Below are 22422 nucleotides of genomic sequence, written 5' to 3'. Positions count from 1 at the left end.
TGAGATGGTTTATTGTTGTTGAGCCCCATGCACAAATTCCACAGGTGAGATAGGGGTAAATGAGTGAGTGATATAGGGCCAGGAGGGCTGACTGTGGAACATAGTACTGTATCTTCGATAGTATGCCTATAGTTTTGGAAATTTGTTGTACATGTGTATGAAATTTGAGTATATTATCAAGGTGGATTCCAAAGAATTTTTCCTCTGAGCTTTGTGATAGGTGATCCGTTTATCATTGTTACAAGGGACATCTGTAGCTCTGTTTCCAAACTGAATGAAGTAGGTAGATATTTTCTGTAATTCGGTATTTACAATATTGGCTAGCATGATTGGGCTTGGGTGAGAGAAGACGTATGTAGTGTCATCTGCAAATAGTGTGGATTTGAGTAGTTGCGATGCATTTGGTAGGTCATTTATGTAAACGAGAAAGAGAAGAGGGCCAAGGACACTTATCTGTGGGACACCAACTGTAATTGGCTGTGCGGAAGAGTTTGCTCCATTTGTGTACATATACTGGCTTCTGTTGCTGAGGTATGACTTTAGGTAGTTGAGGGAGTGCCCTCTTATACTGTAGAGTGACAATTTTGTGGAGCAAATCATGATCAACTGTATCAAAAGCTTTACGTAAATCAATGAAGATACCCAGTGGAATTTCTTTTTTTCTAGAGTGCAGTGTATATTTGTTCTAGCATGTGTATAATAGCATCATTCGTATTTTATTAGGCCTGAACCCAAACTGACAGGTTGAGTATGTTGTGGGAGATGAGGTAGCGAATAGATTCACTTATGAATTAATTTCTCAAAGATTTTAGAGAGGGTGTAAGTTGGATATTGGCCTATAGTTATTCAAGTCTGGTCTCCTTTATGTATCGGGGTGACCCTCGCTATTTTGAGAACTGGAGGGAAGGTAGAGGATTCAATGGATTTGTTAGTGTTGCATTGATTGGTGCCATACTTATGATGCTTTTTTGTATATATTGGGTGGTAAGATATTTAACCCTTTCAGGGTCCAAGGCCAAAATCTGAAGTGGTGCTCCAGTGTCCAAGAAATTTTGAAAAAAAAAAAAAAAAGAATTCTTACAGAATTAAGAGTATATTTTTGTGAAGGTAATGAGACAAAAAAATTCTGATCAGTACTTACCGAGATACACTGCCGAGAAGTTTACCCAAAATGACCGGGTGGTGGCAACATCGACGATTTCCATGTACACGCATTACTTTATTTAACTTTTTTTTTTTTTGTAGTTTTTTTTTCTAATTTTTTTCTTTTCCTACTTACATTTGGGGCCTGAGAGACCAATACTGTATATAATGTATATATATAAACTCGCTGTATTGAACACAATAACCTTCCCTCCTCAAACGCTTGGGTATTTTCTGAGGAATTCGAGGACCTTGTTGTATAGCAGGTATTGTTACCTGGTACTTCATTATGAGTTGTCTGACAACAGACAAACAAAATTCACCATACGGTGGTCTGTTGCCAGTCTTCATTTGGTACATATTATATGCATTGAGCATTGAAATGTCCATGAGATGGAAGAAAAGTTTCATGTACCACTTGTAACTCGTAATGCTATGCATAGTATAAGTGGCTTTGGCATGCTGCTCTTATCTGTATTTTTTTGTACCTCTGTATGTGTGCTCAAATTTTTAAATAAATAAATAAATAAATTACCATATTATTGTTTACCACTTTTGTTTATTACAATAAACATGTACAAATCTTGTATAATACAAATGTTCTATCATATATTTACATATTTACAATCACTGGACGTGGTTTTAGAACTGCTGGAGCTTGTGGAACTCCTTGAAACAAGGCACCATGCACAGAGGTACCTTACATTCGTCGCACATAAACAGTGTCTCTTTGCGTCTTTGTTGCCGTCGTTTGGTTGTGCACAGACAAAGCATCTCTTCTGAGCAAATTTCTTCTTAGTTGCAGGAAGCTGTATTATGAAATGATCACCTTCCCTCCTCAAACGCTTGGGTATTTTCTGAGGAATTCGAGGACCTTGTTGTATAGCAGGTATTGTTACCTGGTACTTCATTATGAGTTGTCTGACAACAGACAAACAAAATTCACCATACGGTGGTCTGTTGCCAGTCTTCATTTGGTACATATTATATGCATTGAGCATTGAAATGTCCATGAGATGGAAGAAAAGTTTCATGTACCACTTGTAACTCTTACGAACACAATCAACAAAGCCAATCTGCATGTCACATTTGTCAACCAAGCGCATGTTTAGTGTATAATCAATCACTGTCACTGGTTTTCAACTTTGCCACTGTCTTGCATTTCATTACGGTGAATGGTTGTCAACAATGTGACATCTCGTTTGTCATGCCACCATAATGCCATGATATAATTGGCAGTAAACACCTGCACGTCATCACCATGAGCACCTGCGTTGAACCTGGGCATATATTTACGATAAGAACGCACTGTGCCACACACACACACACACACCTGTCTTGTTCACTTGCAAGAAATCACTGAGTAAAGGGCTTGTGTACCAGTTATCGGTATATAATGTATGCCCCTTACCAAGATAAGGTGCCATCATGCTTCTCGCTACGTTGCCTGAGATACCCGATAACATCTTGGTATCTTTCAGTGTTTTACATCCAGTGTATACAACAGTATCCAATACCAGGCCACAGTCAGTCAGAGTACAAACAGTTTTATACCAAAGCGTTTTCTCTTGCTCGGTATATACTGCTTGAATGACAGCCTACCTTTGAACAAAATCAAAGACTCGTCAATTACAAGATTCTTGAATGGATAAAAGTACATGTTGAACTTTTGTTTGAGATACATAAAAGCATTTCTAATCTTGTATAGCCTGTCACTTCTGTCAGGCCTGGTTTTGTCAGAAAAGTGCAATATACGTAACAGTAAAATAAACCTGTTCACTGGGATGATTTCACTGAAGACCGGGGTATAAATTAGCAGATCTGTGGACCAGTATGCTTTTATATTATGCTTAGACATGAGGCATAAGCATTATTGTTGCAAAAAGCAAATACATTTCTGCAACAGTCGTCTCTTTCCACCGGTGTAGTCTTGACTGTGATATGATCGTATTTGCCATGGTGTACTCAAAATACAGTGGTCCCTCGCTTTTCGTAGTTCTCGGCAATCATAGATTTTGGAAATCGTAGGGGTATTTTTGTATAGACATGGGCTCGCTTTTCATAGGTTGACTCGCCAGTCGTAGTTCGTCCGGGACGCGTACCCACGGAGTGAGCCGGGGCGGCAGCCAGTCTGGCATTGTTTACCAGCGAGCGAAGGTCCCCTCACATGCTCCAGCGAAATATTTCATAATATTCCATTTATTTTAGTGCTTGCAAGTACTAAATAAGCTACCATGGTTCCAAAGAAAGCTCCTAGTGCCAAGCCTGTGGTAAAGGTGAGAAATAAGATTGAATTTAAGAAAAACATCATTGAACAATATGGAAGTGGTACAAGTGCGGCCGAACTGGCCAGGATGTATAAGAAACCCTACACAACCATATGTTCCATAGTGGCCAAGAAAAGGGAACTCAAGGACGCTGTTGTTGCAAAGGGAGTAACTATGCTGACAAAAATGAGACAACCAGTACTCGAAGAGGTTGAGAAGTTATTATTGGTGTGGATAAATGAGAAACAATTAGCAGGAGATACTCTTAAGCCTTTGATTATTTGTGAAAAGGCTAGGCAGTTGCACAACGATCTGGTAAAGAAATTGCCTGAAAATAGTGGTGATGCGAGTGAATTTAAGGCCAGCAAAGGTTGGTTTGAGAGATTTAAGAACCGTACTGGCATACACAGTGTGGTAAGGCATGGTGAGGCTGCCAGTTCGGACCACAAGGTGGCTGAAAAATATGTGCATGAATTCCAGGAGTACATAGAGGCTGAAGGACTGAAACCTGAACAAGTGTTCAATTGTGACGAAACAGGCCTCTTTTGGAAGAATATGCCAAAGAGGACCTTCATTACACAGGAGGAAAAGGCAATGCCAGGACACAAGCCTATGAAAGACAGGCTGACGCTAATGTTCTGTGCTAATGCTAGTGGGGATTTCAAAGTGAAGCCATTACTAGTGTACCATTCTGAAAATCCCAGAGTGTTTAGGAAAAACAATGTTATGAAAAGTAAATTGTGCGTGTTCTAGAAATCTAATAGTAAGGCATGGGTCACGAGGGAAATTTTTCGTAGAGTGGTTCAATGAAGTGTTTGGCCCTAGTGTGAAGAATTACCTTCTGGAAAAGAAATTGGATCTCAAGTGCCTGCTAGTAATGGACAATGCACCTGCTCATCCTCCTAACTTGGATGACCTAATTTTCGAGGAGTTTGGGTTCATCACAGTAAAGTTCTTGCCCCCGAATACCACTCCTCTCCTCCAGCCCATGGACCAGCAGGTAATTGCAAACTTTAAAAAAACTATACCAAAGCAATGTTTCACAGGTGCTTGACTGTGACCACAGACACTCACTTGACCCTAAGGGAATTTTGCAGAGAACACTTCAGCATCCTCCATTGCATAACCCTTATAGGTATGGCTTGAGAGGGAGTGACTACCAGGACTTAGTACTCTGCCTGGAGAAAATTGTGGCCAGATTCTGTCGACAAGAGGGATTTTAAAGGGTTTGGGACTGACCCTGATGAGCCTGTCTGTTGTAAAATCAATTGTGGCACTGGGGAGTTCCATGGGGTTGGATGTGAGTTTGGAGGATGTAGAAGAATTGCTGGAAGACCACAACGAAGAGCTCACCACTGAGGAGCTGCAAGAGCTTCAGCAGGAACAGCAACAGATCGCAGCTCAGAATCTTGCTGCAGAGGAGGAGGAAGAGAGATGGAAGATGGTGCCTTCTTCAGAAATTAGAGATTTTTGCTATGTGGGGTAAGATGGAAAGATTTATGGAGAAACATCACCCTGACAAGGCTGTTGCAAGCTATGTTGGCAACATGTACAGTGAGTGTCTTGGGCCATTTTAGGGAAGTGTTAAAGAGACGCCAGAAGCAGAGCTCTCTGGACAGTTATTTTGCGAGACAGGACTCCAGTGACACTCAAGGTGGTCCTAGTGGCATTAAGAAACAGAAAAGAGAAGCAACCCCAGAAAAGCAATTGGTACCTAAGGTATTGCTGGAAGGGGATTCCCCTTCCAAACTATAAACAATCCACTCTCTCCTCCAGTCTCCCATACACTAAGAAGAATCTCCAATAAAGGTAAGTGTTATGCTGTTAATGTTTCATTCATCATTTCCCATTGTATTGTTTATGTACTATATGTATATTTCATGTAAAAAATTTTTGTTTTAATACTTCTGGGTGTCAGGAACGGATTAATTGTATTTATATTATTTATAATGGGGAAAATTGATTCGCAAATCGTAGATTTCGTTAATAGTAGCAGCTCCAGGAACGAATTAACTACGAAAAACGAGGGACCACTGTACTTGTTACTTCCCCTGACAATAATTTCCATCAAGGGCTGATCAAAGAATATTTCAAAGAATTCCAGTTCATTGGCCGTGGTTCCAAGGGGACAAGTAGGTAGAATTCCACTTTGAGAGTCGTCAGAGTGGTGGGGCTTGGGAACAAAATTGGGATTTTGCTGCCAATCCCAGATATGGTTTGCTGGTGGATACTGGACATCATAGGCTGGTTGTGTGGGTAGTTGTGGTTGTGGTGGGCTGGTGGCTGACGCTCCGCTTTGTCCTTGAACTGAGGAGTCAGCAGCGTGGGTCCCAGCTTGGGCTGGTGAGTCACACATGGCTGTGGCACTACCATCACCACTACCACCATTTACTGATGCCTGTGGTCTATCCATGCCAAGTGTAGCCACATCATGCTCACTTTCACTGTCTATTCCTGGTGTAGGGCCACGGGATGTACTCAGTCCCCTGGGCACTGTATAGGGTACACTACCCGAGCGCATGCGGCGGCGTACATACCGACGCTTCACTGGTGAATGTTTCCTCACTATCACTACTCGAACGATCGTCAAGAGCAATAAAATCACAATTCACGTCACTATCATCATCATTACTGAAGTCAGAGGCCTGCCCACGCGAAAATAATAGTTTTCTCTTGCGCTGAGGTACAGCTGACTGTGACGGAGGAGTGCCCACACCAGAGGTAGAAGGTTGAAGATCGTCAGGGTTTTCTGCGCTATTGGTATAATGGTCATTCCTTTCGGTCGCTAACTGATCAAAGCCAAAGAATTCGTCTTAATTTCCACTTCCATCAGAGTCAGAACTATCAGATAGGAAGAGGAGTGTCCCAATTTTCCTTGGAGTGAGAGCTGCCTTGTGACGAGGCATGGTGAACAAAGGTAACTGAGTCGGCATTCCCACAATGCTATGCGGGCCCCTAGAATTTTTGTTTACGGCGCACACCCACCATGCAGACCCGTTCTCTCACATGTAGGCCTACGAGCATTTTTGCGCTAAATTTAACACCACTAGAATTTTGGCATAGATCTACGGTTTGGACCCTGAATGTGAAGCCATAGATCTACGGGACGGACCCTGAAAGGGTTAACCCCTTGACTGTCGCAACCCCCAATCCTGAGGTGTCTCCTGGTGTCGCAAAATTTCAAAAAAAAAAAAAAAAAATTGATGGAAAACTGATGGAATTACGCTCTCGCGAAGATTGCAATCTCGGCGATATTTACAAATCAGCGATTTTGCACACTTTGAGCCCTATTTTCGGCTAATTCCATTGTTCCAGTCAACCAAACTCATAGCTATTTCTTTAGAACTCCATTTTTTCTATTGATTGAGTACAAGAAACTGCCCATTTACTGATTTCAACTACCAAATACAGTAACGTGGTCAGAAATTTGCAATTTGGCCAGTTTCACAAAAATTAAAAAATGACAATTTGAAAATAAGGTCCAGAATGAACATTGCAGACATTCCTGGCTCTAAAATAACATTTTCTATGTTCATCAGTCACATCTCCAGGCCCCTCTGATATTATTCTTGCTTTCTATTTTGAATTTTTATTCAAACAAAAAATAGAAGATTTACTGTTATGAAGACTACTGCAATACTGTAATAATTGTACAAATAATGTCATCCCATTCACGACTGCATATTAGAATGCCTACTTGCACATTTATTGGACAATGACATCATTTGTTTACTTTTGAACATCAGCAAAAATCAAGCATTTCCCCTACTTTGAGTTCCATTTTGAGGTTCTTTTCACGGTAAAACCAATCAAAATCACCTCTATTTCTATAATATGTTTTCAATTCTATCAATGAGACCAAGAAAACGAGAATACTACCATAAATACTAAATGAAAATAGACCACAAAGTCAGCATTTTAATTAAAAAAAAACGGTAGTTTTTTTTTTTCTCTCATTATGCACTGTGTGCTCCAGGATATTTTTTTATATGGTGCACAGACCCATTCTCTCACATGTGGGCCTACCAGCTTTCTCCTGCTTGATTTGAAACCGCTAGAATTTGAGTACAGGTCCGCCATCACAAATCCGGCAATCAGTTATTTGGTTTCTTCAGTTATTCGGCACTAATTTTGGCTAGCATAATTTCAAATTTCCAGGGATGCCACACCAACCTGCTGGTACTGTTTGGAGGCACTACTTGCTGCATAAGTCATTCCAATTTCTTTTTCTCCATTTATTGTTTTAACCTGCTTGCTTTTAGCCCTAGCCATGGTTCCAATGAATAAAAGAAATGCTTCTCATTATGTAAAGCACCTACACTACATTATCCATTAAAGATAAGGTGGCTTTGAAGCCACTGTCGGTTGTCATGAACTCAGTTTCATGAAGCAGGAGAATATGCTTTATTACGCTAATATCAACACTACAGCTTATTTGCCTATCACAATTGATCTAATATGACATAATAAACAATATAAATAATATAAAACATGTTAAATACTCCAGAATGAATAATATTTGGCATAACACCGAGCAGTTTGACAGTTACAAAGAGGATATGGTAAACAAATACCATTCTCCTATCCTTGTCTTGGGGGCTAGTATTAGAGAAAACGGAGTATAGCACAGGGTTAACTATGATATACACTCGTACTGCACCATAAACCTGAAACAAAAAAGTTATTTTCTCTCTATAGATTATCACACATAGCAGCACGTGTGTAGAGAACCTAGGATAACCCCCAAAAAAGTCAACGTGGCTTATTTTTGGTACCTGGCTTGGGTTAGCCATATATGATTTTTGGTAAATATTCGATTCCTTAGACAAGGATGTGTGATGTCACCGTGGTTGTTTAATATATTTATAGATGGGGTTGTAAGAGAAGTAAATGCGAGGGTCTTGGCAAGAGGCGTGGAGTTAAAAGATAAAGAATCACACATAAAGTGGGAGTTGTCACAGTTGCTCTTCGCTGATGACACTGTGCTCTTGGGAGATTCTGAAGAGAAGTTGCAGAGATTGGTGGATGAATTTGGTAGGGTGTGCAAAAGAAGAAAATTGAAAATGAATTCAGGAAAGAGTAAGGTTATGAGGATAACAAGATTAGGTGATGAAAGATTGGATATCAGATTGGAGGGAGAGAGTATGGAGGAGGTGAACGTATTCAGATATTTGGAAGTGGACGTGTCAGCGGATGGGTCTATGAAAGATGAGGTGAATCATAGAATTGATGAGGGGAAAAGGGTAAGTGGTGCACTTAGGAGTCTGTGGAGACAAAGAACTTTGTCCTTGGAGGCAAAGAGGGGAATGTATGAGAGTATAGTTTTACCAACGCTCTTATATGGGTGTGAAGCATGGGTGATGAATGTTGCAGCGAGGAGAAGGCTGGAGGCAGTGGAGATGTCATGTCTGAGGGCAATGTGTGGTGTGAATATAATGCAGAGAATTCGTAGTTTGGAAGTTAGGAGGAGGTGGGGGATTACCAAAACTGTTGTCCAGAGGGCTGAGGAAGGGTTGTTGAGGTGGTTCGGACATGTAGAGAGAATGGAGCGAAACAGAATGACTTCAAGAGTGTATCAGTCTGTAGTGGAAGGAAGGCGGGGTAGGGGTCGGCCTAGGAAAGGTTGGAGGGAGGGGGTAAAGGAGGTTTTGTGTGCGAGGGGCTTGGACTTCCAGCAGGCATGCGTGAGCGTGTTTGATAGGAGTGAATGGAGACAAATGGTTTTTAATACTTGACATGCTGTTGGAGTGTGAGCAAAGTAACATTTATGAAGGGGTTCAGGGAAACCGGCAGGCCGGACTTGAACCCTGGAGATGGGAAGTACAGTGCCTGCACTCTGAAGGAGGGGTGTTAATGTTGCAGTTTAAAAACTGTAGTGTAAAGCACCCTTCTGGCAAGACAGTGATGGAGTGAATGATGGTGAAAGTTTTTCTTTTTCGGGCCACCCTGCCTTGGTGGGAATCGGCCAGTGTGATAATAAATAAATAAAAAAAATTCGATTCCCAGCCAGGGTAGAAACATTAGGCGTGTTTCTTTACAACTGTTGTCTGTTTACCCATCAGTAAATGGGTACCTGTGTGTTAGTCGACTAGTGTGGGTGTTATCCTGGGACACTGACCTAATTTTGTTGAAATACTCAGCATAACAAGTGCCATTCTATACAGTAGTATGTCACTGATGTCAGCTAGGCCTGTATACCTTGTACATGTATGTGTAGTAAATAAAGATATTATTATTATTATTTTCTCAGTTGTTTGTTGGGTTATCTTATTCAAACTTGGGCAATGTACGATGGAAAGATAGTTCTTCACGTACACCAAAAATGAAAGAAATCAGACCATAAATAGCATAGTTCACTTCTCAGCCATTAGTGGCTGCTTAGTGGTATATTTTTGTATGGTTATGGTTATATTCTCAGTTCGGTCTCATTTGATAGAATGAAAGATATATTACAGAAATAGATATGATTTTGATTGCTTTCATGACGAAAAGTACCTTGAAAATGCGCTCACAGTAGCGAAAATGTTCTATTCTTTAGCGAAGCTCAAGAGTAAACAAATGACGTCACCGTCCAATACCTGTCCGCCTGCCAGTCTAAATTCCAGTACGGAGTCAAGAATGGATTGACATTATTTATACAATTATTACAATAATGCAGTAGTCTGCATAACAGTAAATCATTTTTTTTTTTTTGTGAATAAAAATTCCAAATGGTAAGCAAGAGTAATATAAGAGGGGCCTGTAGCCATGACTAATGAACAGAGGAAGTTGTTTTAGTGCCAGGAATGTCTGCATTGTTTATTCTGGACCCTGTTTTGAAATTGAAATCTGTTGAAATTTGTTAAATTGGCCAAATTGCCAATTTCTGACCACTTTATTGGGTAGTTGAAATAAGTGAATGGACGGTTTCTTGTACTCAGTTGACAGACTAGAAGTAAATAAGTTCATTCAGGTATACACAAATAGTTACATAGATTATCATACATAGCAGTGTATGTATAGAGAACCTAGAATAACACAGAAAAGCCAGACAAAGTGACTTATTTCCAGTACCTGGCTTGGGCTTGCCATATATGATTTTTGGTAAATATTTTTTTTTCTCGGTTGTTTGTTGGGCTATCTCATTGAAACTTGGGCAATGTATGATGGAAAGATGCTTCTTAACGTACAACAAAAATAAAAAAGACGGACGATAAATAAGGGAGTTCACTTCTCAGCCATTAGCCGCCTCTTTGAAGTATATTTTCGTATGGTTTTCATGGTTGTATTCTCATTTTTTGGACTCGTTTGATAGAATGGAAGATGTATTACTGAAATAGACATGATTTTGATTGCTTTCATGACGAAAAGTACCTTGAAATTGAGCTCAAAGCAGCGGAAATGTTCGATTTTTGCCGATGTTCAATGAACTGTGCAAGTCAAGTTGGTTAATTTCATTAAGTGTATTCTAACCTTACCACTCTGTAATTCGGCAAACTCGGTAATCCGGCACACTACAGGTCCCAATGATGCCGGATTTGTGATGGAGGACCTGTATATATATGTCAAAGCTAGGTAGTAGGTTTGTAGACGGCAACCGCCCAGGGAGGTACTACCGTCCTGACAAGTGAATGTAAAATGAAAGTCTGTAATTGTTTTACATAATGGTAGGATTGGCTGTGTTTTTTCTTTCTCCTGAACATGCAAGGTTTCAGGTATGTCTTACTACTACTACTTACACTTAGGTCACACTACACATACATGTACAAGCATATGTATACACACCCCTCTGGGTTTTCTTCTATTTTCTTACTGGTGGCCTGGTGGCTTAACGCTCTCGCTTCACACGGCGAGGGTCTAGGTTCGATTCCCAGCCAGAGTAGAAACATTGGGCGTGTTTCTTTTCACCTGTTGCCCATGTTCCCCATCAGTAAAATGGGTACCTGGGTGTTAGTAGACTGGTGTGGGTCGCATCCTGGGACACTGGCCTAATTTGCCCAAAATGCGGAGCATAACAAGGGACTTTCTATATAGTAGTATGTCATTGTTGTCGGCTAGGACTGTATACCTTGTACATGTACTTGTAGTAAATAAAGATATTATTATATTATTATTGTTTATTTCCTCTTATCTGTTCAGTTTTTTTAGGGCCGTGCTTGTTATAGAGGTATTGAGCCTTTAGAAAATTATTAACCCTTTGACTGTCGCGGTCGTATATGTACGTCATAGGAGATACCGTGTTTGACGTATCTATACGCATAAATTCTAGCGGCTTCAAATCAAGCAGGAGAAAGCTGGTAGGCCCACATGTGAGAGAATGGGTCTCCATGGTCAGTGTGCACCATATAAAAAAAATCGGGGAGCCAGTGGTGCATTGTGGGAATACCATTTCAGTCGTCCTTTTTCAGCATGTCTAGCGGTAAGAAATATGTGACTTCCCTGCAAATCTGGGACTCTTCCCAAGTGATGCTCTAACACAGATGGAAGTGTCAATGAAGATCAATTTCATGATTTCGAGGAGTTTGAGACCAAAAGCAATGGAGGAGGAGGAGGAGGAGGAAGAAGAGGAGGAGGAGGAGGAGGAAGAAGAGGAGGAGGAGGAGGAGGAAGAAGAGGAGGAGGAGGAGGAAGAGGAGGAGGAGGAGGAAGAAGAGGAGGAGGAGGAGGAGGAGGAGGAAGAAGAGGAGGAGGAGGAGGAAGAAGAGGAGGAGGAAGAAGAGGAGGAGGAAGAAGAGGAGGAGGAAGAAGAGGAGGAGGAAGAAGAGGAGGAGGAAGAAGAGGAGGAAGAGGAGGAGGAAGAGGAGGAAGAGGAAGAGGAGGAGGAAGAGGAGGAGGAAGAGGAGGAAGAGGAGGAGGAGGAGGAGGAGGAAGAGGAGGAGGAAGAGGAGGAGGAAGAGGAGGAGGAAGAGGAGGAGGAAGAGGAAGAGGAGGAAGAGGAAGAGGAGGAAGAGGAAGAGGAGGAAGAGGAGGAGGAAGAGGAGGAGGAGGAGGAGGAAGAGGAGGAGGAAGAGGAGGAGGAGGAGGAGGAAGAGGAGGAGGAGGAGGAGGAAGAGGAGGAGGAAGGAAGGAGGGAGGAGGAAGAAGAAGAAGAATAAGAAGAATAATAATACCTAATACCTAATAATAATAATATGTAATAATATGTTCCCTTGAGGCATGAAAACAGTTCACCCCATGACAGTGACAAGATAAGGGGAGATAACATCTGATAAGAGCTGACCTTTGATGAGCGTAAAGGAGGGTGGAGGGAAGGGGGCAGCTGTCCATCTGTCAGGAGGAGGAGGAGGAGGAGGAGGAGATGGAGGAGATGGAGGAGGAGGAGATGGAGGAGGAGGAGATGGAGGAGGAGGAGATGGAGGAGGAGGAGATGGAGGAGGAGGAGATGGAGGAGGAGGAGATGGAGGAGGAGGAGGAGATGGAGGAGGAGGAGGAGATGGAGGAGGAGGAGGAGATGGAGGAGGAGGAGGAGATGGAGGAGGAGGAGGAGATGGAGGAGGAGGAGGAGATGGAGGAGGAGGAGGAGATGGAGGAGGAGGAGGAGATGGAGGAGGAGGAGGAGATGGAGATGGAGGAGATGGAGGAGATGGAGATGGAGGAGATGGAGATGGAGGAGATGGAGGAGATGGAGATGGAGGAGATGGAGGAGATGGAGGAGATGGAGATGGAGATGGAGGAGATGGAGGAGATGGAGGAGATGGAGGAGATGGAGGAGATGGAGGAGATGGAGGAGATGGAGATGGAGGAGATGGAGATGACAAGCTTCCTGAAGGGTGATAATAGGAGTTTTATGAAAGTATCTAGTGACTATATATGTGTATATATATTATAGAAACTAGAAGCAAGAAGGGAAGGCAGGAATGAAGGAAGGACTAGATAAAAGGAAGGAAAAAAGTAATGAAGGACAGATGAAGGAATGTAGGAAGAGAGGTGGAATGCCCTCCAGGTAGCCTCCAGGTAGGAAAGGAATGAAGGAAAGTAGGAAGGAATGATGACACACGACCATTTACCTAGGATAACTACATAACACAACTGCCTGCTAATACTTTGAAGAAAACTGCTCAGACGAGGTGTTTTGTCTTTGCACATAAAAAAATTCAACAAAAATGCACACACACTGATTTTATGTGTGAGAGTGTAAAACACCATTGTGTATGACACCATGTTTTATGTGTGAGTGTAAAACACCATTGTGTATGACACCATGTTTTATGTGTGAGTGTAAAACACCATTGTGTATGACACCATGTTTTATGTGTGAGTGTAAAACACCACTGTGTATGACACCATGTTTTATGTGTGAGTGTAAAACACCACTGTGTATGACACCATGTTTTGTGTGTGAGTGTAAAACACCACTGTGTATGACACCATGTTTTATGTGTGAGTGTAAAACACCACTGTGTATGACACCATGTTTTATGTGTGAGGAGTGTAAAACACCACTGTGTATGACACCATGTTTTATGTGTGAGTGTAAAACACCACTGTGTATGACACCATGTTTTATGTGTGAGTGTAAAACACCATTGTGTATGACACCATGTTTCAGAGAGTTCCACAAGCTGCAGAACTTCTAGGAATATGTTCAGTGACTGTATATTGGTATATATATTATAGAACAATAGTAATAAACAATTTTTTGTATTGTTTGTTTTTGTAAACAAGTTTTGTAAACAATATATTGATAATTATGTTTGTGTGCTTATTGTGTTGTATACAACGAGTGTATATATGTACATTGCACCTTACTTTGGTCTCACAGGCCACATCAGTTATGTGAAAAAATAAAATAGTGAAAAAAACAACAAACCTTCAAATACAAGTAAACTAAAGTTTACCGGGTGAGCGGCAGTCGCCGCTGTTGCCATACGGGGCTCATTTTCTGCAAACTTCATGCCTCTATATCTCGGTAAGTACTGATGGGAAATTTTTTTTTGGGGACTAAAACAATCAGAAAAATAATCTTAACATTTTCATAAGAAAAAATAATTTTTTTTTTTTTCGAATATTTTGCGACACCAGGAGACACTTCAGGATTGGGCCTTTCGACAGTCAAAGGGTTAATACATTCGTCAATATCTGTATAGATTTCTAGCTCAGTGTGTCAGTCAATGTTTGTCATTGCTGTTGTGAAGTTATTAATAGCTGCCTCATTATGAAGTCTGAAAGTGACTTTAGTAGTGTCTTGGGGTAGTTTGCCTAGATTAGTTATGAGGAAGGTAGGGTAGTGGTCTGTGGTATTATCTGTGATTATGCCTGATATTAAAGGGGATATGGCCCCTTTGGATTTAGTGCTTCCCCTTGATTAAAATAATTTTTTTGCATACAAGTAGGAAAATAGGGTTGCATACCTAGACTAGTAGGTGAACAATTGCCATACTGTCTGGTCAACTATTTGCAGTTTTTTACACGAGAACCAAATTTAGAGATCATATTAGAAGATGTATAAGTAAATAGGTGAATTTCAGGTCCTGTGTCCCGGTCAGTGGAAATGTTGGAGCAGATGATGGAAGCAGGCATGAACATTGCACGTATGAACTTCTCTCATGGGACACATGAGTACCACTCTGAGACAATGAATAATGTCCGTCAAGCTGCTGAAAATTACTCCAAGAAAATTGGACATTCCTATCCTGTAGCTATTGCTCTTGATACAAAGGGGCCTGAAATCCGTACTGGTCTCTTGGAAGGAGTAAGTAACAATTTGAACTGTTTTGTATGTATGTAGGTATATATGTATGTATAGAGGTATTTACCCCAACATGTTTGCACAAGCCTGTTGAATGCTGTCTTTTAACACTAAAAACCTCACTTGCCTCTTCCCTCTTACCATTCCTGGGATGACCCCTATCCTTCTTGCCTTCCATTCCAGCTTTATGCACCCTTTTCATCATCCTATCTCGTTTATCGTTTCTGCCCAAACCACCTTCTCAACCCCTCCTTAGCTTTCTGAATTATATCATTGGTGACTCTGGTCTTCAGTTTTCCTCCAGTTTTTTTTTTTAACACATCAGGGTGACAAAAAAAAAAACTTTCACCACCATTCACTTTATCACTGTCTTGCCATAGATATGCTAATGGTACAGCTCAGATGCCCCTTCAGACTGCAAATATCTCCACCCTTCCTTCAGAGTGTAGGTACTGTACTTCCCACCTCCAGGACTCGAGCCCAGCTAACTGGTTTTCCTGAATCCCTTTATAAAATGTTACCTTACTTGCAGGCAAAACCCACAGACAAAAAGACACCAAAAGAATAATTCTGTAGATCAAAAGGCTTTTCTTTGTCGAATATAAGCACAACGTGCTGTGTATGAATGATGATGAAAGTTTCTTTTTTGGGTCACCCTGCCTCGGTAGGAGATGGCCAACATGTTAAAAAAAAAAAAAAAAAAAAAAAAAAAAAAAGTGCTATTTATACTTAATGTATACATACAGTAGTCCCCCCAAATTCTCGGGGTTACGTTCCAAGACCAACCACAAATTCTGGATGTGGTTAAAAAAATACCTAAACCCTAAGCATGTCCCCAAAACACTAATTTAATTTCAAGCCAGGTTTCTTTGGAATGCTGTAATTCATGCAACCCCGTTTTCTTTGGTATACGTATGGTAAATATACGGTGCAGGTTGGCCATCACTAATCCGGCATCATTGGCAACTGTAGTGTGGTGGATTAGTGATTTCACTGGATTACAGAGTGGTTAGGTTAGCATGCACTTAATTAATCTGTCAATAGAGAGACTGCTACATTTTCCTCATTTTCATCACTGCTTTCTCCTCCACTGGCTTGCTGCTGTGGATGTACAACCATCTGCACTAATTCCGAGTCAGTATAATGATGAAATTTGAAATAATGCTAGCTGAAATTAGTGCCGGATTACTGATGGAACTGGATAACTGATTGCCGGATTAGTGATGGTCGACATGTAGTAATTTAATTTAGTAAGAGTATTGTAATTTATATGGAATTTTTGGTGAATTTAATTGTTAAAAAATTAAATTATATTTTTCTTAATATTAAGCGTTAAAATGCATAAATCTTGTATTGCCATGAAAAAAGCAATTTGTGGGGATTTCCACAAACAATTATTAGTTAGGTTCTAAGGAAAAATCAGTGAATTACTGAAGCCGCGAATTTGGAACCGCTAATTCGCAGGGGTTCACTGTATACGGAATTTTAATGTGTCCATTGAAGGTACATTGTGCATTAAGTGGTGTTCTTGGTAAATTTAAAATTGCATTCAAGATATTTTGTTTCTAAAGCATTAAATATTTTCCCAGGGTGCTAGTGCAGAAATAGAGCTGAAAACTGGAGAGAAAGTAAAGTTAACTACTGACAAGTCATGGTACGAGAAGTGCTCTGCAGAAGTAGTCTACCTTGACTATGTCAACATTACAAAGGTTGTCAAGACAAACAACCGCATTTTTGTTGATGATGGCTTAATTTCTCTCATTGCCAAAGAAATAGGTTTGTATTCCATTACAACTTTTTAAAATACAGTAAATGTGATTGAAAAATTATGACCAAAATTGAATAGAATGTGCTTTTTCAGTCAAATTTACAAAAATCCCACTATTTAGAGGAACTTTACAGGTCTACTGTACTGTAATTAAAAGTGAGGTTAATCACTCTCGAGTTGTCAGTCTTGCTTTACAGCTGCAGGCTGTAAATTTGTCACCCTATGTTAGTGGAGAAAATTTCCAGTGTTCAAAAAAAAAAAAAAAAAAAAAATGGGGGTTGTGTATTTGTATACTGGTCTTTTGTGCTCCCTTTTTATTAACTGAATTCATGTATAAATTGCAAAATAATTATCATTGGAAAGGGTTGAAGATACAAGGTCACACCACATAGGAAATGGGAGGTAATCACATTTGAGTTGAGAAGGGGAAGAGTAGTTCCAATTTCTTGGCTCAAGAGCTCTTTGCCACCATAAAAACACCCCTGAAGGAATATATTTCTGGATGTGAAGTAGTGTAAATAACAGTAATGCTTTATAGCATAGAAAGTCTGCTTTCTATTATTTCTAAATTTGTATTTACAGGAGATGACTACATAGTGTGTGAAGTTGAGAATGGGGGAATGTTGGGAAGCAAGAAAGGTGTTAACCTGCCAGGTGTTCCAGTTGATCTTCCTGCTGTGTCGGAGAAGGACAGGGGTGACCTCTTGCTAGGTGTTGAGATGGAGGTAGACATGGTGTTTGCTTCATTTATCCGTGATGCTGCTGGTGTGCGGGAGATCAGGAGTGTTCTTGGTATGTTGTGTTTTTACAATTTTTATTTGAGATTTAACCCTTTCAGGGTTTCCGACATATTAGTACGGCTTGTGCACCAGGGTTATTGATGTACATACTAGAATGCCTAAATTCTAGTGCCTTCAAATCTAGCGAGAGAAAGCTGGTATATGAAAGAATGGGTCTGTGGTCAATGTTCACAGTGTAAAAAAAAATCCTGCAGCACAGTGCGTAACGAAAAAAAAAAAACTGACTGTTTTTGGATTAAAACAGTGAATTTACACTATTTTTGTATGGTATTTATGGTTGTATTCTAGTTTTCCTGGTCTCATTTTATAGAATGGAAGACATATTACAGAAATTGAGATAATTTTGATTGGTTTCACAATGAGAAGTACCTTGAAATTGAGCTCAAAATAGCAGAAATCTTGGATTTTTACCAAAGTTCAAAAGTAAACAAATCATGCCATGCGTCCAATACACGTCAACTGGTGAGTCTAATATTCTTTGACAAGTGCGCCGATATTATTTATAGCATTTCTACACTAATGCAGTAGTCTGCATAACAGGAAATCTTTTATTTTTTGTGAGAATAAAAATTCAAAGTGGAAAGCAAAAGAAATATAAGAGGGGCCTGGGGACGTGACTAACAAACTGAGAACTTATTTTAGTGCCAGGAATATCTCTTGTTTATTCTGGATCCTGTTTGGAAATTGGCATCTTTTGAAATTTGTGTGAAATTGGCAAAATTGCCAATTTCTAACCACTTTATTGGATAGTTGAAATTGGTAAATGGGTGGTTTCTTGTACTCATTCGATAGAAAAAATGGAGTTCTAGCGAAATAAATATGATTTTTGTCAACTAGTACACAGGAACTGGCCGAAAATAGGGATAAGTGGGCGAAATCACCAATGCGTAAACATCGAGACTGCTAACTTCGTGAGAGCATAATTCCGTAAGTTTTCCATCAATTTTCATACTTTAGGTGTCATTATGATAGGGAAAAGATTCTCTATCATTTCATAAGATTTTTTTTTTTTTTCCGAAAAATTTTCGACCCTGAGGACGAGTTTAGGAGAGGGCCTGTCGTCCCTGAAAGGGTTAATGCAGAAGGAAAGGTGTTCACATATAATCTGCATCTGTATATCTTTATTACCATCTTAGAAGTTTAAAAAGACAATTACTTGTAGGGAGTGCTGTATTATATGAAGTTAAACTATGAAGGTTGAAAGCTTAGATCAACTTGTTTAAATCTCAATATTAGTCTAGTATTAAGGTACTGCAATACCAGTGATTAAGTAATGGAAATTAGAAAGTGAAATTTGAGATATTAAAATCTAATGATTTATAAATTCTGCTATAAAAAGGAAAGTTAGTGGATAAATTTTTTTATAGTAAAAGTAGTTGTGGTTTTAAAAATGTATTAGCTTCATTATATAATTCTTTCATTTGAAGTGTGTTTTTAATATGACTGCTTCCTGTTCCAGGCGACAAGGGAAAAGACATAAAAATTATTAGCAAGATTGAAAATCACCAAGGTTGTAAGAACATTGATTCCATTATTGAAGAAGGTGATGGCATAATGATTGCCCGTGGAGACTTGGGCATTGAAATACCTGCAGAAAAAGTTTTCATTGCACAAAAACAAATGCTTGCAAAGTGTAATAAGGTAATTATATTTCCAGAAGCACTATTAAGATTAAAAGTGGGAAGTAATTATATTTCATTTTGTGCTTTGGAAGACTGTCATTAGGTTGAGAACAAAGGTGTATGCAAATTGGAGCTTAATTTGCATGCAATAATGCTGAATTTAACAACTGCTTCACAAAATGTAAACAACATTAATTACATTACTTGCTGTATGTACAGTTTCAATGAAAGACATTGGTATCAGTAGTACTATTATGATTAATGCAGCAAACCCTCATACCATGTGGAAAATGTTCCTGAAAATTGATGCTTTCTGGGAATTAGCAATATTGGAAGTAACTGAGAAAGTATGGGAAAAATGGATTACATTCTTAAGATTTCCAAATTTGCCAAGTAACTTAATTTTAAATATCCTACTAACCACAAATTGCTATAATTTATCTTGCCTGCACTCTACATGTCATTTCTTATTGCTATTGAAGTGTGTGTGTGAAGGGTAATGTGGCCGTACTGGGTACAGGGTAGATGACTGTAGCTCTTGTGATGTGGAGTTGTCAGTAGTTGGTTCTGCTGTAGTACTAAAGTATTCTATGCCAATCTGGTTTGTTTTACTCTGTAGTACTGTCTAGATCAGACAATAAAGTATTATTTCTTAATCAAAATTCCACCTTAAATCAATGCTTCTAGACATGTCATGGTACTTGACAGTGAAATAGTCTGCAATTTTGCTAATATGAAAGTGCTTTCATAACTGTTATGATATTAACTTTTTACCTCTGTTCTTCTTTATTCTCTTTTTAATTAGCCTCTTTCCCAGGCACTATATAACCCTTTCTGCTTTACTGCTCTTTCACTATAATCTCCCTCCCCCCCGTCGGCTGTCTCCCACCGAGGCAGGGTGACCCAAGAAGAAAGAAAATCCCCAAAAAAAGAAGATACTTTTATCATTCAACACATTCACCTCACCCATAATCACTGTCTGCAGAAGTACCCAGATGCAACAGTTTAGAAGCATATATAAATATATATAACATACCCCTCCAAACTGCCAATATCCCAAACCCCTCCTTTAAAGTGCAGGCATCGTACTTCCCATTTCCAGTACTCAAGTCCGGCTATATAAAAATCACCGGTTTCCCTGAATCCCTTCACTAAATATTACCCTGCTCTCACTCCAACAGCTTGTCAGGTCCCAAAAACCGTTCACTTCCATTCACTCCTAACACTCGCACATGCTTGCTGGAAGTTCAAGCCCCTCTCCCACCAAACCTCCTTTACCCCCTCCCTCCAACCTTTTTTACGATGACCCCTACCCTGCCTTACCCTACAGATTTATACGCTCTCAGTCATTCTACTTTGATCCATTCTCTCTAAATGGCCAAACCACCCCAACAACCCCTCTTCAGACCTCTTGACTAATACTTGTAGTAACTCCACACCTAATTTCCACACTCCGAATTCTCTGCATAATATTTACACCACACATTGCCCTTAGACAGGACATCTCCACTGCCTCCAGCCGCCTCCTCGCTGCAGCATTTGCAACCCAAGCTTCACACCCATATAAGAGTGTTGGTACCACTATGCTTTCATACGTTCTCTTTGCCTCCATGGTTAATGTTTTTTGTCTCCGCATATACCTATAGGTTGGTAAACAGCAACCGCCCAGGGAGGAACTACCGTCCTGCCAAGTGAGTGTACAACGAAAACCTGTAATTGTTTTACATGATGGTAGGATTGCTGGTGTCTTTTGTCTCTCATAAACATGCAAGATTTCAGGCATGTCTTGCTACTTCTACCTGCACTTAGATCACACTACACATACATGTACAAGCATATATATACACACTCCTCTGGGTATTCTTCTATTTTCTTTCTAGCTCTTGTTTATTTCCTCTTGCCTCCATGGGGAAGTGGAACAGAATTCTTCCTCCGTAAGCTATGCGTGTTGTAAGAGGCGACTAAAATGCCGGGAGCAAGGGGCTAGTAACCCCTTCTCCCGTATAAATTACTAAATTTAAAAGAGAAATTTTCGTTTTTCTTTTTGGGCCACCCTGCCTTGGTAGGATATGGCCGGTGTGTTGAAAGAAAGAAATATACCTTAATGCACCACTCGCCTTTTTTCCTTCATCAGTTCTATGGTTAACCTCATCCTTCATAAACCCATCCGCTGACAAGTCAGCTCCCATATACAGTGGAACCTCAAATTTCGAACTTAATCCATTCCAGGAGCTAGTTCTAAATTCAAAAAATTTGAAATTCGAAGCAATATTTCCCATAAGAAATAATGGAAATACAATTAATCCATTCCAGAAACCCAAAAATATTCACAAAAAAAAAATACATTTTATAGAGATTAATTACAGTTTCATATACACACAACAAATGCTAGTCTTTAATTATGTATAGTAATATAAAATAACATTTTTACTTTCCTTTATTGAAGATTGGTGATGGCATCAGGAAGATAGGGAGGAGGAGAGAGGGAGTTGGGGTTACTGTTTGGAAGGAGAATCCCCCTTCATGAGGACTTCTGGTATCAAAGCCCTCTCTGGGGTTGCTTCCCTTCTCTGTATTTTAATGCCACTAGGAGGGGCAACTGAAATATCGGATCATTATTTAGTTGTAGCTACAGTTAGAGTAAGAGGTAGATGGGAAAAGAGGAAAATGGCAACAACAAGCAAGAGGGAGGTGAAAGTGTATAAACTAAGGGAAGAGGAAGTTTGGGTGAGATATAAGCAACTATTGGCAGAAAGGTGGGCTGGTGCAAGTATGAGTAGTGGGGGGGGTTGAAGAGGGTTGGAATAGTTTTAAAAATGCAGTATTAGAATTTGGGGCAAAAGTTCGTGGTTATAGGAGGGTGGGTGCAGGAGGAAAGAGGAGTGATTGGTGGAATCATGAAGGGTGTGATAAGAGAAAAAGTTAGCTTATGAGAGGTTTTTACAAAGCAGAAGTGTTATAAGAAGAGTAGAGTATATGGAGAGTAAAAGAAAGATGAAGAGTGGTGAGAGTGTGCAAAAGGAGAGCAGATGATAGTGGGAGAGGCACTGTCAAGAAATTTTAATGAAAATAAGACAAATTTTTAGTGAGTTAAACAAGAAAGCCTAGAGAACGAATGTAATCGTCAGTTAAAAACAGTAGGGGAGTTAGTAGA

General features: G+C 39.9%; 1 protein-coding gene across 1 annotated transcript in view; it reads left to right on the top strand.

The window, feature by feature from the left end:
* LOC128686310 (pyruvate kinase) overlaps positions 1 to 22422 on the top strand; it is a gene marked incomplete at its 5' end in the record, with an annotated part of 28571 nt that overhangs the window by 1628 nt on the left and 4521 nt on the right. The window contains 4 exon segments of the mRNA XM_053773143.2: positions 14858 to 15081; positions 16668 to 16854; positions 17429 to 17638; positions 19106 to 19287. Coding sequence (XP_053629118.2) covers positions 14858 to 15081; positions 16668 to 16854; positions 17429 to 17638; positions 19106 to 19287 — 803 coding nt within the window.

This window comes from Cherax quadricarinatus, chromosome 17 (assembly GCF_038502225.1).
Source record: "Cherax quadricarinatus isolate ZL_2023a chromosome 17, ASM3850222v1, whole genome shotgun sequence".
Taxonomy (NCBI): domain Eukaryota; kingdom Metazoa; phylum Arthropoda; class Malacostraca; order Decapoda; family Parastacidae; genus Cherax; species Cherax quadricarinatus.
The sequence above is the reverse complement of the archived record's forward strand: the minus strand, read 5'-3'. Positions and strand labels throughout refer to the sequence as shown.